The 14,185-nt window shown below is 34.1% G+C and overlaps 1 protein-coding gene across 3 annotated transcripts in view; it reads left to right on the top strand.

The window, feature by feature from the left end:
* VPS13B (vacuolar protein sorting 13 homolog B) overlaps window positions 1–14,185 on the top strand; it is a 775,748-nt gene that overhangs the window by 244,502 nt on the left and 517,061 nt on the right. The window contains exon 20 of one of the 3 annotated variants that reach the window (XM_036830849.1): window positions 1,982–2,231. The exons of the other annotated variants lie outside the window; for them this stretch is intronic. Coding sequence (XP_036686744.1) covers window positions 1,982–2,004 — 23 coding nt within the window. The 3' untranslated portion in view covers window positions 2,005–2,231. Of the gene's footprint in view, window positions 1–1,981; window positions 2,232–14,185 lie in introns of those variants that run through there. 3 annotated transcript variants of the gene reach the window in all.

Here is a 14,185-nt window from a genome sequence, read left to right as displayed (position 1 = left end):
GTTTAGCAACCAACCATCTGAGTATATCTCTTTGTCCATTTATTTTCTTTTGAGATCCAAACTCCAAATTTTAGCCACCTCTTGACCATTGCCCTGTGGATATTTTACTGTGGCCTAACATGTTTAAAACGAAACTCAGTGTAATCTCCCCCACCCCATTTTATACTCCATCATTCAATTTCAGTTAATGGCACTACTTGCCTCTTAATGCTGCAAATTCTAGCACTAGCTTAATTGCTCCTTCTTTCTCCCCTGCATATGGTAGATGTTCCACAAAAGCTTTTTTTTTTTGGAAAAAACCTGAATAGTCCAGGCTAAACATAATAAATTTATTTTAGTTGCTTCCCGTATGATTTGCCTTCAGAGTCGTTGCCGTACTTCCACTACATGTTTGAAAATGTCTCTTTTAAAATTTAACACGAGGGCTTCCCTGGTGGCGCAGTGGTTAAGAATCTGCCTAACAATGCACGGGACACGGGTTCGAGCCCTGGTCCCGGAAGATCCCACATGCCGCAGAGCAACTAAGCCTGTGTGCCACAACTACTGAGCCTGCGCTCTAGAGCCCGCGAGCTACAACTACTGAGTCTGTGTGCCACAACTACTGAAGCCCCCGTGCCTAGCGCCCGTTGCTCCGCAACAAGAGAAGCCACCACAATGAGAAGCCTGCGCACCGCATTGAAGAGTAGCTAGCCCCCGCTCACTGCAACTAGAGAAAGCCTGCGCACAGCAATGAAGACCCGAGGCAGCCAAAAATAAATAAATAATAAATTAAAAAATAAATAAAATTTAACACAATCCTCCACATAGCACAAAGTAGAGAGTGTATTTCCCAGGTATATATAATGAACTTCTATTTAGTTACTATTTGTCTTAGCTTATGTGCTACTGGAAATTAAAGTTCTTTTTCACATAAACTACTGTTAAGATAGTTTTCTGTATTTTATAATCTAAATAAATGTATTAATTTACATGAAGAATGTCACACTTCTATGAAATTTCATCTAATTGATTTTGGTTCACCATTATTAAAGATGATAATCTCTTAAAGTATCTGGCTGTAGTCACTTGTGTAAGTAAGATGATCATGCTGTATTTGTTTTTGACATATAAAACTCAAAACAACTATTTCTTCCTAACACTAGAAAAATAGAATTAAATGATTATGAGGATATTTAAAAATAATTTAAAACAACTATTCCTCTTAAAATGTCGTTTAAATATAATACAGTTTAAGCTGATCTTTCTATTCCCTGGTATAATCAGTTGCAGAAATAAATATAAGGTTTTAACTTTACTGGGTTGCCATATATTAAAAGTTATTTTATATTTTACCCATCAAATATGTACAACTTTTGATCATTGTTATCGGGAAGGAAAGTCACAATTATAATTCTGTTCTCTGGAAACTCATGTTTAAATTGGGGAGGTAATTTTCCTTCTGGATTAAAATACATCAGCAAACACACACACTCTTATTTGACCATTCGTAGTTGGTTGGTTAGGATATGAATTGTTAAGGAGTTTTAAAAATGGAGACGGTATTTTAGATTGTAAATTTTAATTTATGGGGAATGGTTTTTTGTTCCAGAAAATTCTCCTCATAATGTAGAATTAAGTGAATTGCCTTGAAGTTATGTTTTTAGTATTTTTGACAGGGCACATGAGTAAGAATGCTTATATATTGTAGCAATTAAAGACAATTCACATTTGTGGTTTGGGCATAAATGTGTAAAAATTATACCCATCTATCTTATTACATTTCCTCTCTCTTCCCTGAGGACTTTACTATGTAGTTTATCTGTAATTGTTGCCAGTTTTCTATCATGTTCCCACTGGGCTTCTGGTGCAAAAAATCTTATCCTCTTGATGACAGAGCTTGCCTGAATGATTTCATGCTCCTAGCATTTTTGTTCACGGGAATTAGGGGCAAAATGTAACTACAGCTGAACAGAGCTTCTATTTTTGTAATTTTGGAGTTTAGGCTCTGTTATTGGAACTAAATGAAGAGATGCAGGTGTTCTCCAGTCCAACCCCTTTGGGAGTTTTGATGGTAGATGCTTGAAAAGAAAATGCATGTGTTTCCAGAGTCAAACAGCAGCTGTGAGACAAGGATTTATGTTTTTCTCAGAACTTTGGGATTTCAAAATGTTACATTTAATCACAAGCACAGAAAGGGGAGCAAATGTTAAAGATGTTACGCATAAAAGTAAGTTTACTGATTTCTTTACCATATGAACTATTTGTGGGAATATAGGAGCACAGTGATTTTTAATCATAATATAAACAATTTCTGAAGGATTATGATAGTTACCAGAACATAGCCTTTTGAGAATGCTGCATTTGTAGCACAGAGAATTTTTTATCCTACTAAAATTTTTTTTTTTCCGTTTAGACAGATACACACACATACACAGTGAAAGGTTTGGTAAAATATTTGCCAAATGCATTTTGATTATAACTCTTTGGGCAAAAGTTTAAATCATAAATGTCTTATATTAATGCAGCCTGATGTTTTTAAGTATAAAAAATATAAATTTCTATCTAGCACAGTAATTAAGGGAATTTACACACATATAAAACATATATGTTTAAATGTATTAAAGCAGATATATATTTAAAACATGTTTTCTTTTTCAAATCATGAAGTTTGTCTTATGGTTGATTCTCAAATTCATCTTTACTTAAGTAAAGGAAAACCCTCCCGTATTTCTTTGCCATTCTCATATTTTTATTGCTCTATTTTTTAGTAAAATTATTTCATTATTCATCATTCAACAAGTATTTTTTGCAAGTTTTCTGTCTATGTAAATAAAATGATGCATCAAAGTCTCTACTGTAAAGAAATTTATAATATATTGAGGAGATAGGCATAGAAACACCAAGACTGAGTGAATGAATAAATGAATGAATGAATTATTAAAAAAAGCTTATATTTTGACTGCAACTTTATCCATTGTAAACTATATTATTTTGAACAAGTTAACCTCTGAGTATTGGTTTCTCATCTGTAAAATGAGTATATTCTTACCTGATTGTTAGGATTGTTGTGTAGGTTAAACACTCTACCTTCAAGTCCATTGTAATTGTGAAACGTAATGCACACTTTAAGTATTAATTATTCTGTCCAAAATAGGACCCTATGTTAATCATTTTTTTCATTAAAGGCTTGTGGTTTTTCTTGAGTCCTTTTCTTTCCTACCGTGTTCTCTACACGTCAGCTGATCCCTATCCACTTTAAATTTTCCTTCAAGTTAACTCTATAAGCTTGTGGGTGTGCGGGTCTGAAGCTAGGAGTAAATCCTTTACCTAGTCGCAGGATCCTACCTTCTTCCAGATTGAAATGTCTCCTGGATGGCATGATGCTAGGAGTCAGAAACAGTTTCAATAGCAACGGGAAATTGCTTTGCTTGCTTCTTTGAAAGGTCCCAGATTCTGGAAGGAAGCCAGTGAGAGAAATCTCTTGAGCCTTATGGGTGACCAGTTGTTTTCCTTATTTATAGCACAAGGTAAAAAATTTTGCATTTTTTACTGCTTGTATAGTAAAAGGAAACTGGTATTCAAACTAAGTAAGTGGTATCTTCCTTTGTAAGTAGTAAATTATTATATAAGAAGTATTTCAGGTGGTAATGGGCTTCAAGTGAACTTCAACATAAAATGTATAATGTTTTGTGTGTTTTCATATGGATCAAAAAGCTACCATTATTACTTCAGTTTATTTTTATATTTTAGATAATGATGTCTTCAAAGTGCGTTTTTATTTTTGCATTTTCTGTTTAGATTTTGAAGTTGGCTGTATAGTAGCTGTCATATTGGTCAAATGAGAAGTAGAAGCCTTAGTGAACCATTAGGAGTTGATTCACAAAACAGGAGTGAAATTCACATCAGTCTTTGCTACCTGCCTCCTCCCCTAATTGTTTCATCCCATCTAGAAGAAACTTGATTCCACAGATAGCTTTTGCATCCTTTCTAGTCAGTATAGTATTCACAGGAATCATCCTTGTGCAGTTATTTTGTTTTGTAAATAAATGATGAAAGTCAGTTGTCCATTAATGTGTAAGAATTTAAAAACTTTTCTGAGAACGTTTTGTTTGTTTTAGTTTCACCTTCCTCTGACTTCTGTCCTTACTCCTCCTCCTCTTCCTCCCTCTTCTCTCTCCTCCCTTCCTAATTAATTACCCCCTTCCAAGCAGCACCATGGCACTTTGACCATATCACAGGGCAAACAGTCATAACTGTTTATAGGATTCTTTCCCCATGAAACTGGTCAGGGTCATGACAAGTACATGATAAGTATTTGGTAAGTACAGACTGGTCCTAATGAAATGATTTTTGCCATTTGGGTATAACCCTATTGTCTACAGGCCCAAATCATTTTATTTCTAAGTTGATCTGTGAGGGGAAAATGTAGCCTGGCTTCAGCCTGTTAAAGAATAATTAAAAAGAAAAAGTGAAATCTTGACTCTCGTATAGATATAAAATGGACAAACATTAAAGCTTATTAACATTATTAGCAATGAGAGAACCAGGCAGGTGTTACAACCAGATCAAAGGAGAGTTAAAAAAAAAACAACAGTCATTTATAGCTCAGTAATACTGTAATAAATTTGGAAATGGACGCAAAACAGGCTCCTTCAGCAGTGGGGAAGGGAGGTCAGTCGAATTTCTACCTGACAGAATTTATTTGCATCTATAGTGAATAATTCTTTTGCATTACTATCAGTTATCTACAATTTAGAGATTTGTAAGATAGTTCAACGGCAATGAAAGGTGCGGAGTCCCCGTAAAATCACACTTAGATAACCTGGGAAGGTGTACTCTGAACAATGCAAAGCTCTTCATTGAAGCACAGTTTTTTTCCTACAAGCCTTACTAAATTCCACATGGCTAGGCTATTTTTAGCTGTGGTAGTTTAAATACAGAGGCAGGTCAGGAGTAATTTTGTGAGGCAAATATTCGGTATATGGAGGGAAAATCAAAGGAAAATAATACCACCGGCAGAGGGCAGTGATGAAGTTAACAGTTTCCTCTTGTCCAAAGGATGTATTGATTGTTGAAGAATTCTGGGCTACTTCTGTAGACCTTAATTTGAATTTAACTTTTGAAATCTTGTCATATTAAGTTCCCTTCAGCCAGGTGCTTTGTCAATATCTGCAACTTTCCAGAAAAAGGCCTTATGTTTTATTTATTTATTTATGTTGTTAAGGTATTAAATAAGATGTTCTAACCTGGTTTTAAAGTAAATAATGTGTTCTAACTTATTAAAAAGCTTTCCTGGTGAAAGTATTTATACAACAAAAATTTGAATACCTACTCTATATCAGAGAAAGAAGGAGAAGGAGAGAGAGAGAGTGTGTGTGTGTGTGTATACACACATATACACAGGAAAGAGGAGCTCCTGAACCTCACAGAAGTAACAGTCTCTTGATTATGACATTTTTATTTTAGTGAATAGTTATATTGTATTTTTTCTTATGAGAATTAAATGCTTTATATAGTGTTATCTAAATTATAAGAAGCCTTTCTTCAAATGTAAAAATTACATCTTATCTGATATTTTCTGCTGAAGAGATAGATTTCTGAAATACTGTGAAAGTATTTGCAAGAATATAGTAGACAGAGTTGTGCAGAACTCAGTTACAGGTAAATAACAATAAAGAAAATTAAAAATACGTCACAGGAAGATGGCTGAAGGACGCAAAAGTAAGAAATACAAATGATAAAAAAACACATGAAAAAAATCAAACTAATAAGTAGCCAAAGAAATGGTATTAAAACAATAGTAAGGAACAATTTTTACCTGTGAAACTGATACTTAATAAATTATAAAACTGAAAGCTGAGAAATTTATGAAATGAGCACTTAAATGAAAGTCTGGTGGGACTATTAATTTGTGCAAACTCTCCAGAAATCAATTTAGCAAAACTTATTAAGGACTTTAAAAGTGGTCATCATTCGTAATCCTACTTTCAAGACTATATCCTTAAAGGAGTAATCCCAGATGCATTTAAAGACTTGTGTTTAAAATGTAAGGGTAGTCATGTCAGCTTATTTATAATCACAAATCTTCCTTGTTGTCCAATAGTAGGCAAATTATAAAATAAATTAAGATATATCTAAAGAAGAGCATCTTTGAAATTAGGCAATAGAAAATATATATCATAGGAAAATGTTCATAATAAAAGCTTGTGTCAAAAAAATGTATAAACCTACATATAATAAGATTCTGGTTTTTAAAAATTTCTCTCAACATCTGTATATAAATATATGTTTACATATATATTCTTAGAAAAGTTACTTTTTAATAGTGATTATTAATGCTTGATGGGATTATGAGTCATTTCTCATTCATATTTATACTCATAGGAAGAGTATTTGGTATTTTCTGCAAACAAACATTATTTTTAAATATTTCTTTTTCAAAATACTTATTTTCAACTAATTTATAGTTATTATGGTTATTTTACTCACAAATAAGCATTCTTGCACATTAATTCTTATATAACCTTTAATATTTAAATAAATTTCACTTTGAAAACACATGTGTGTCCTGAAAGCCAGAGTTTACAGCTTAGTTTTTATAGATGCTTTGAGGGTTTTAGTATATAGCTGGATAAAATATCAGATTTTAAGACAGCATATTTTGCATTTCTCCTTAGTTTCAGTCTAGTGATTAAAATGTTTAAAATGACTTTATTTTTCCTTTAATTTGTTTTCTATTTATAATTAAAATGTCTTCCCATTCAAAATATAGTTGAAATTTTATTTTATTCTGAGTCAACTGTCTGGGATAGTTGCAAACAGAAAAGCTTCAGTGAGTTTTGATTTAAATGTCCACTTACAAGTTAGCTCTTTGAATATTTGAATGCTTAGGATATTTGAATACACATGTGAATATTTGAATACATAGGAACAAAGAATTGTCATAGTTAAAATTCAAGGCCAACTCAATAAAATTCTTCCTTTTGGTTAAACTCACAATTAAGTTGAAACACTCTAAATTTTTAGTGAAAACTAGTAGGAGTCAATACTCTAAAAATAGTACTTTAATGCAGCGGTCCCCAACCTTTTTGGCACCAGGGATGGGTTTCGTGGATGACAATTTTTCCACGGTTGGGGGGTGGGGGGGGGATGGTTCAGGCGGTAATGGGAGTGATGGGGAGCGATGGGGAGCGGCAGATGAAGCTTTGCTTGCTTGCTCGCTGCTGCTGCTCACCTCCTACTGTGTGGCCCGGTTCCTAATAGGCTGCGGACTGGTAGCAGTCAGCAGCCCGAGGGTTGGGGAGCCTGCTTAATGGAAGAATAAATAAAGAACTTAATATCTATAATTGTTCTATTTCAGATAAAAGTAGACTTAGGAGAATGGAATAGTAAAAAGATACTTTTAGGGAGACACTTAAAGATACTTATTGGCATTTCAAGAACATTAGAGGTTGATAACAGTGTTGCTTTTTGTTGTTTTACCCTCATTTCCAAGTAGTTTCCTTTTTTCTTCATTGAAGCATTATTTGTGATTATTAGCTATGATTAGGGTTACTTCTGGACTTCTTGTAGAAAAATAGAACATTTTCTTGGCGTGATTGGATTAGAGTTGACAGAGGGACAGGAAGAGGAAAACTCAAGAATTTAAAGAGGATTTATTTCTATATGTGAGTATGAAATTTTCTGAAGTTATGAGTTATAACTGATGAAAGGCAGGCAGAGCTTAGTGAATAATCTTTGGGGGAAGAAAGGAATTGATGGGCCTAAAACTCTCTGATAGGGTGATGAGCAGTCACTGAATGGAGAGGTAAGAGGGAAGGAAGAGTAGACAACATTAAACTAGCAGTTATTGGGTAAGACTTTAAAAAAATTAATTTTACATATATTCTTAAATCATTAATTGTCAGTTATCCTTAAACTAAGATTTTGTTATAATTAGTAATCCCAGGTAGACTAATTCATATATTTTATAGGGGAGAGATTTTCAAGATAATTTCTAGTCCAGAAGAAAGGAATAAAGCAAGCATGTTACAGCTGGGATCAGATGTCATCAGAGTCAAACAGCTAGGGAGTGGAAGAGGTTAAAACTGACTCTTCTTGTCTGGTGTTCTTTTTATTACGTAATTCAAGTAATCAGGTACATATTTACTTTGTGCAAGAAGCTTGGGATATAAAGTTGAAAAAACCCTTTTACTTCTTATTAATGAGCTTATAGTTCATTGAGGGAGACTTACAGATAAGCAGATAATTAAAAGGCAGTTAAAATATTGCCATAAAAGAAGGTAGTATGTGTTCATATCCAGGGAAACCGTTTACCCACACTTGGGGCTTCGGAAAGGATTCCTGGAATCAGTCATGTCCAAGGTGAGACATTAATTATGAGCTAGAGGAGGAAAAATGGGTCAGGTTTGGGGAAACTGCAGATAAGTTGTGTGCCAGCTTGGAATGGAAGGGGAACATGATAAGAGTTAATGCCTGATGAGATCAGCAAGCTCCCTCAGGTTATGAAAAGCCTTGAAAGTCATTGTAAAGATTTTGGACTGAGCTCCAAAGGGAGCAATTGAAAGTTTTTATCGTCATATTTCTGCTTCAGAAACCAGTGTAGGCTGGTTTAGAAACCAGTGTATGGATGAGGGTAAAAGGCAGGAGGCAGGGACATTAAGAGAATGTTGCAATGAAAAAAATGATGCTGTCAATAGAATTACACAAATTTGTGGGACTGTAATGTGTTGGAGTCAGCAGGAGTTGGTTCATTGAATATGATGGCTAAGGGAAAGGACACAGTAGGCAAGCATGCAATGTCTGGTTTGGCGAGCTGGAGAGCTGGGTATGTAGTACAGTGCCTTTCGCTGAGATGAGGTACAAAAGGAACGAGAAGCAAGTCTTATTTAGGGTGGTAGAGACATTTGGTATAATAGTAATATTTTTCTGGTTCTTCCTATGCCCCAGGTATTATGCTAAGCATTTTAAGTAGAACTGAAGCAGTTTGACTCTAGAACTCATACATTTACCCATTACACCAAAGAGCAAAGACTGTGGAGGAATTCAGACCCCCCAAAATTGATAAGTCAGTTCATTTAATTCTGCTTAATTTCATTTATTGGCTGCTAGCTGCATACATAAAACTGCTAAAGGCTGGTATAAAAATGTATTCAGTACAGGTCCCCATCAAGTAGTATACACATATAGCTAATTCTAAAAAAACAAGCTTAACTTTAACAAATACTGTAACTGATTGGGAGAAAAGTACTTCTATCTGAAAATAGATGGGGGAGATTAATTTGAATGGGAAGGGAGGATTGAATGATATTAGGAAAGGTTTCTCAAATAAGGATAGATTTTGAAGCCTGGAATGAATAAAGATTACATACGAGTTGAAAATTCTTATTGTTTAAACATTGCAAATACTTTCAATTGGCTTATATTGTTTTATTTTAAATGTTTGGTAATTATTGGGTTGGCCAAAATGTTTGTTCAGGTTTTTCTGTACGAACTTTTTGGCCAACCCAATATTATGAGTGCAAGTCCCTATTTTTGTAAAAGTATAAAATGTTTAATTGTTAAAAAGTGCATGGTACATATTTATGGTTATGTAGTTTTCCTTCTAAAGTATTTCAGTATATTCAGATAAATATAATCAGAAAATTGTATTTTAAATTTTACAGTGTGATTGTAAAATATGAAATATTTTTAATACTTGCTATTACTGCTTTTGTTTTCTAAAACAAATTTTTTAAATTAAATATTGCTATCATTAGATTGTACTGATAAATTATGGTTTAGCTTGAAGTTAATTATTCAGTAGAACTTGACTTTTAGCTTTAGAAAAACAAATGCACAGGTTAATAAATCTTTTTTTTTTTTGGATTCATTGTTAACAAACCATAACATAAGTAAGCCTCAGTCAGCCTGTGAAAGGGATGACTTAACACACTGTTGATGCATTTGAAGTGAAACATCTTTATCAAGTTAGTACAAGAAGCAGTCATGCCCTACTTGAATTACTCATTTATAATAGCTGAACAGCAGCCTGCATGTGGACTTTGAAATCCTGAGAAAATAAGATGCCTGCATATATCCAAATGTTGAAAGCCTTTACTCCTCAGCAGCTGGAAAATGTTGAGGTCTGTTGTCATCTCCTAGGTTTTTGGTCTTCAGGGAGATGTGATCAATTTAATTACTGACCAGCTTTATTCATTACTTTTAATGATTATGGCCTCTGATGTCAGCCTCTGAAGTTTGTAGCTTAAAAAGATCATGTTTAAATATAGCATATTTAAAATTTAAAAAAATCTAACACATAGATTATTTTACTTTGCTCAAGTTTATCACGTATACTCAGATTACTAAATATATTAAATATTTTAGATATAATGATAGAAATTAGTTGTTTAACTGAAGTCTAAAATGTGTTTGTCTCAAAGGTTCACAAAATATGCTCGACATATTGTTCTGGGTAAATTTTATGTATTAGTTCCATTCATGTGCAAAACTTGTATATTTTTCCTGACATACAGGCTGTGGTTCTATTTTGAATCACAGCTACTTATAAACAAAGCAACTAATTATTTGTGCTTCTTATTTATCATCTTTTTACTACCATCTGATGTCTAGTCTAAAGAAGAATTTTAGAAAATATGGAATCATAAAGCATAGGCTAAGAAAAGATTCATGTTATATGAAGGAAGAAATGTATCATAACTTCGAGGCTGTTACTTGAATTCTAACTATGGAACCTAATCTTTGTATAAATCACTTGATCTCACTTTGTTTCCTAATCTATTACCTGATTGCAACACCAGGCAGTGAATACTTTTCTGTGGATTGTCCATTGTATAAAGACATCCCTTTAAAGAGGTCATCATTCATGTCATAAACCAAGTGAATTTGCTAATTAATATTATTTTTATTACTAATTGCAGGATTTTCAGGCAGAGGACAGTAAAATTATTCTTACAAACTTAGTATGTTATGGCAGTATTGAAGAGATGGAAGTGAAATTGAAGAAGGTACCATGTGGCTGGTTAATAAGCTATAGGCAATATTGATATGTCATGTTTAACCAGTTTCTTTTTTTAAGTTGGTGTGTTAAAAATATTTCTCAGTATTAAAAAGTATAAGATATCATCCTCATTGACAAACAATTGATGATCATATATTTAGAGGTATTATGCTGGTGACATATTAGAAAATTTTATGGATATTCATAATAACTATCCTTATGTTTGAGAAATCAATCTATAGTTAAAATGAGCTAAGTAGTTTGCTTTGTTTTGTTTTGATACATGATTGTGTAACTGCAGGCTGCTCATCTAGAAGGAGCATGCACCATAAAGAAAAGTTTTATTTACAAAATCAGACTTGCATGTGTTTCTGAATCTTTGCATCTTCTTTTTAATCATATCTTTTGATATCCTTCCCTACAGCTGCTTTATTTAGACCCCTTTAAGCAAACCTCTGTGTGTGTGTGTGTGTGTGTGTGTGTGTGTGTGTGTGTGTAGCCAAGGGTGAGCAGTTTTGTTTTGTTTTGTTTTGTTTGGGCCACGCGGCAGTGGCATGCGGGATCTTAGTTCCCTGATGAGGGATCAAACCCGTTCCCCCTGCACTGGAAGTGTGGAATCTTAACCACTAGATCACCAGGGAAGTCCCAAGGGTGAGCAGTTTTGCAGGCTCCAGCAGGGCTCATCCCCAGCATGATATCAGTTCATATACCCTTGTTTGTTTCATTATGCCCTTCTCTTATCTCCAGTTCCAAAATACTTCATGGGCTTTATCTTTGGTTATACCTAAGTGAATAACACATGCAGCATTAATTTGTTCTTTGATAAACAGTAGGTCACTGTCAAATTCTACATAATTTTATGTCAACTTTTGAAAAATAACTTGTCAGTTAAAAAAAACTTCTAAACAAATTGTTGGTTGTAGAGTAAGTACTGAAATAGTATGCAACTGTAGCATGGTAAGGTTGCTCTGTGGAGTGTCTTCCGTATCCTAAAAAAACCGCTCTTTGAAATCTATTTAGACCTTTTTCAACTCAATGAGTCGTAGCTTAAACTTGTTGCTACACCCCCAGATCAGTCTGTGACCAAATGTAATACTTGTTTGGTTAAGAGTACAGTATAGGTTTCCAGATCGTTACTGCTTTGTTTCTTTCAGCCTTGGCGTTAGTTATGAAAGGGCATTTACTGGGAGATATGGGTCTTCCTGTATTCTGTTACTTGTACTTCTTTTACTTCGCTTACCTATTCAAGAGAGATTGCCTGTATTACTCTAGAGCTGGGTTCAAGTCTCAGCTGTATCCTTTACTGGGTGTCACATATGTAGTGTGTACCTCAAGTATTCTCATCTGGGAAATGGTAATATTAATAAATACTAGCCTACCTCATAGGGTTATTGAAAAGCTCAGATGAATTAATATAGGTGTGATTTTTTTCATAAACTAAATTCTGTGCATATAATGAAAATACTAGCTTTTGCTGGTGCTTATTAGTGTCAGGCACTATTTTAAGAGTACTACCTCATTTTATCCTCAAAATAGCTCTATGGAACAGGAACTGTATTCTTTTAAAAAGTTGAAAGTAGTAATTGTAGATGATCCGTTAAATGTGTTTGTGTAAGATGAGGCAGAACCCGTATCTGACGTCCTTGGTTCTGTCTACATCAGAATATTAGTGAATGAATAAACATCTGTGTTTTATGTTTAAATAAAATATTGGGGGTATAGATGTATTCTTTCTTAGGATATCTCACTTTACTGATTATTTTTCTCCATCACTGAACCAGTACTCAGTGTCAAATAAGAGGCTTCTCTTGTAGTTCTGTCTCTCTTTAGCGCCTTTCCTCAACTATCTCTAAGGGGACTCAGTCTAAGAAAGCAGGGCCTTCTAGATTTTCTGCTGCACCAAGACTGCTATTAAGTCATCATCTAGGGGTTTGAGGATAATGAATTTTCACCTATTACTAGACTCATTTGGCCATCACTTTATACTCTATAGCCAGATTACTAGTGCAATGCCTAGTAATCTCTAGTAATCCCTAGTGCTTCAGATTAGCACTTCAGTATTTTGATGCTGAATACCAGTAAAAATTATGCTAAGTAACATGGTGAAAAGGTCTTACTTTGTTGTTTGAAACCAGTTGAGAAAGAAAAGACATAAAAGCATCATTATTTTGCAAAATTGATGCTAGAGACAATGGGCACATATTTCTTACAAGGTGCAGATTTCCCCATAATTCATACTGTGCTTTAACTTTATAACTACATATATTTTCTCTATAGCGATACCACCACTGAAGGAATTGAGGTGGCATTAAGAATGAAGAATGTTTCAAGTGTTTTTAAAGGCCAGTGCATTCCAGGATCAGTGAATCCAAAAGCGAAATTCCAGTAGAAATAAGATTTTGAAGCAGCTGCAGAATTTCTGTGCATAGCTCCCCATGCCATGGAGCTTTAGAGTGCGTGTTTCTTTTGTGTGACTACTTTAGTGCTAGGTGTGGCTCACTGCCTGAAAAGAAATCTGTACTACAGATGTCTCACTAAGGAGAGCTGCTTTTCCATTTATACTGAAATCCATTTATTTGTTTCTATCTGTAATTCTCCATAGCTTCTGAATAATTTTTGATGTTTCCATAATCCTAATATATTAGAGTAATATCATTTATGACAGATAGCATAGTATAGTAGTTAAAAGCAGGGCTTTGAAATCAGGCTGATTCCTGACCCCATTAGGTACCATCTCTGTGATAATGGGCAAGTTTCTTGACTCTTCAGTAACTTTGTTTTCTCATTGGTAAGATGGGAATAATAATAGTATCTATGTCATAGGGTTGTCCCGAAGGTTAAGTGAATTCATGTGAGGAAAGCATTTAGAGTAAGATTTGGCATATACAAATATCAGTAGTTACCACTGTCATGGTAAACGTTTGTGACGAGAACTCCCCAAACAGAAATAAAGTAGTCTTTATTTTCTAGTTTATCAGAAATCACTTTCCTGTGAAAGGATATTCAGGTACAAGGAAAGAAGGAAAATTTTAATTAAGTTCAAATTTGCTTTTATTTTTTTTAAAGATTTTTTTTGATGTGGACCATTTTTTTAAAGTCTTTGTTGAATTTGTTACTATATTGCTTCTGCTTTATGTCTTGGCTTTTTGGCGGTTAGGCATGTGCAATCTTAGCTCCCCGACCAGAGATTGAAACCTGCACCCC

Source organism: Balaenoptera musculus, chromosome 17 (genome assembly GCF_009873245.2).
Source record: "Balaenoptera musculus isolate JJ_BM4_2016_0621 chromosome 17, mBalMus1.pri.v3, whole genome shotgun sequence".
NCBI classification, from domain to species: Eukaryota; Metazoa; Chordata; class Mammalia; order Artiodactyla; family Balaenopteridae; genus Balaenoptera; species Balaenoptera musculus.
Note: the sequence above shows the minus strand (reverse complement) of the source record. Positions and strands in the feature narration are given on the sequence as shown.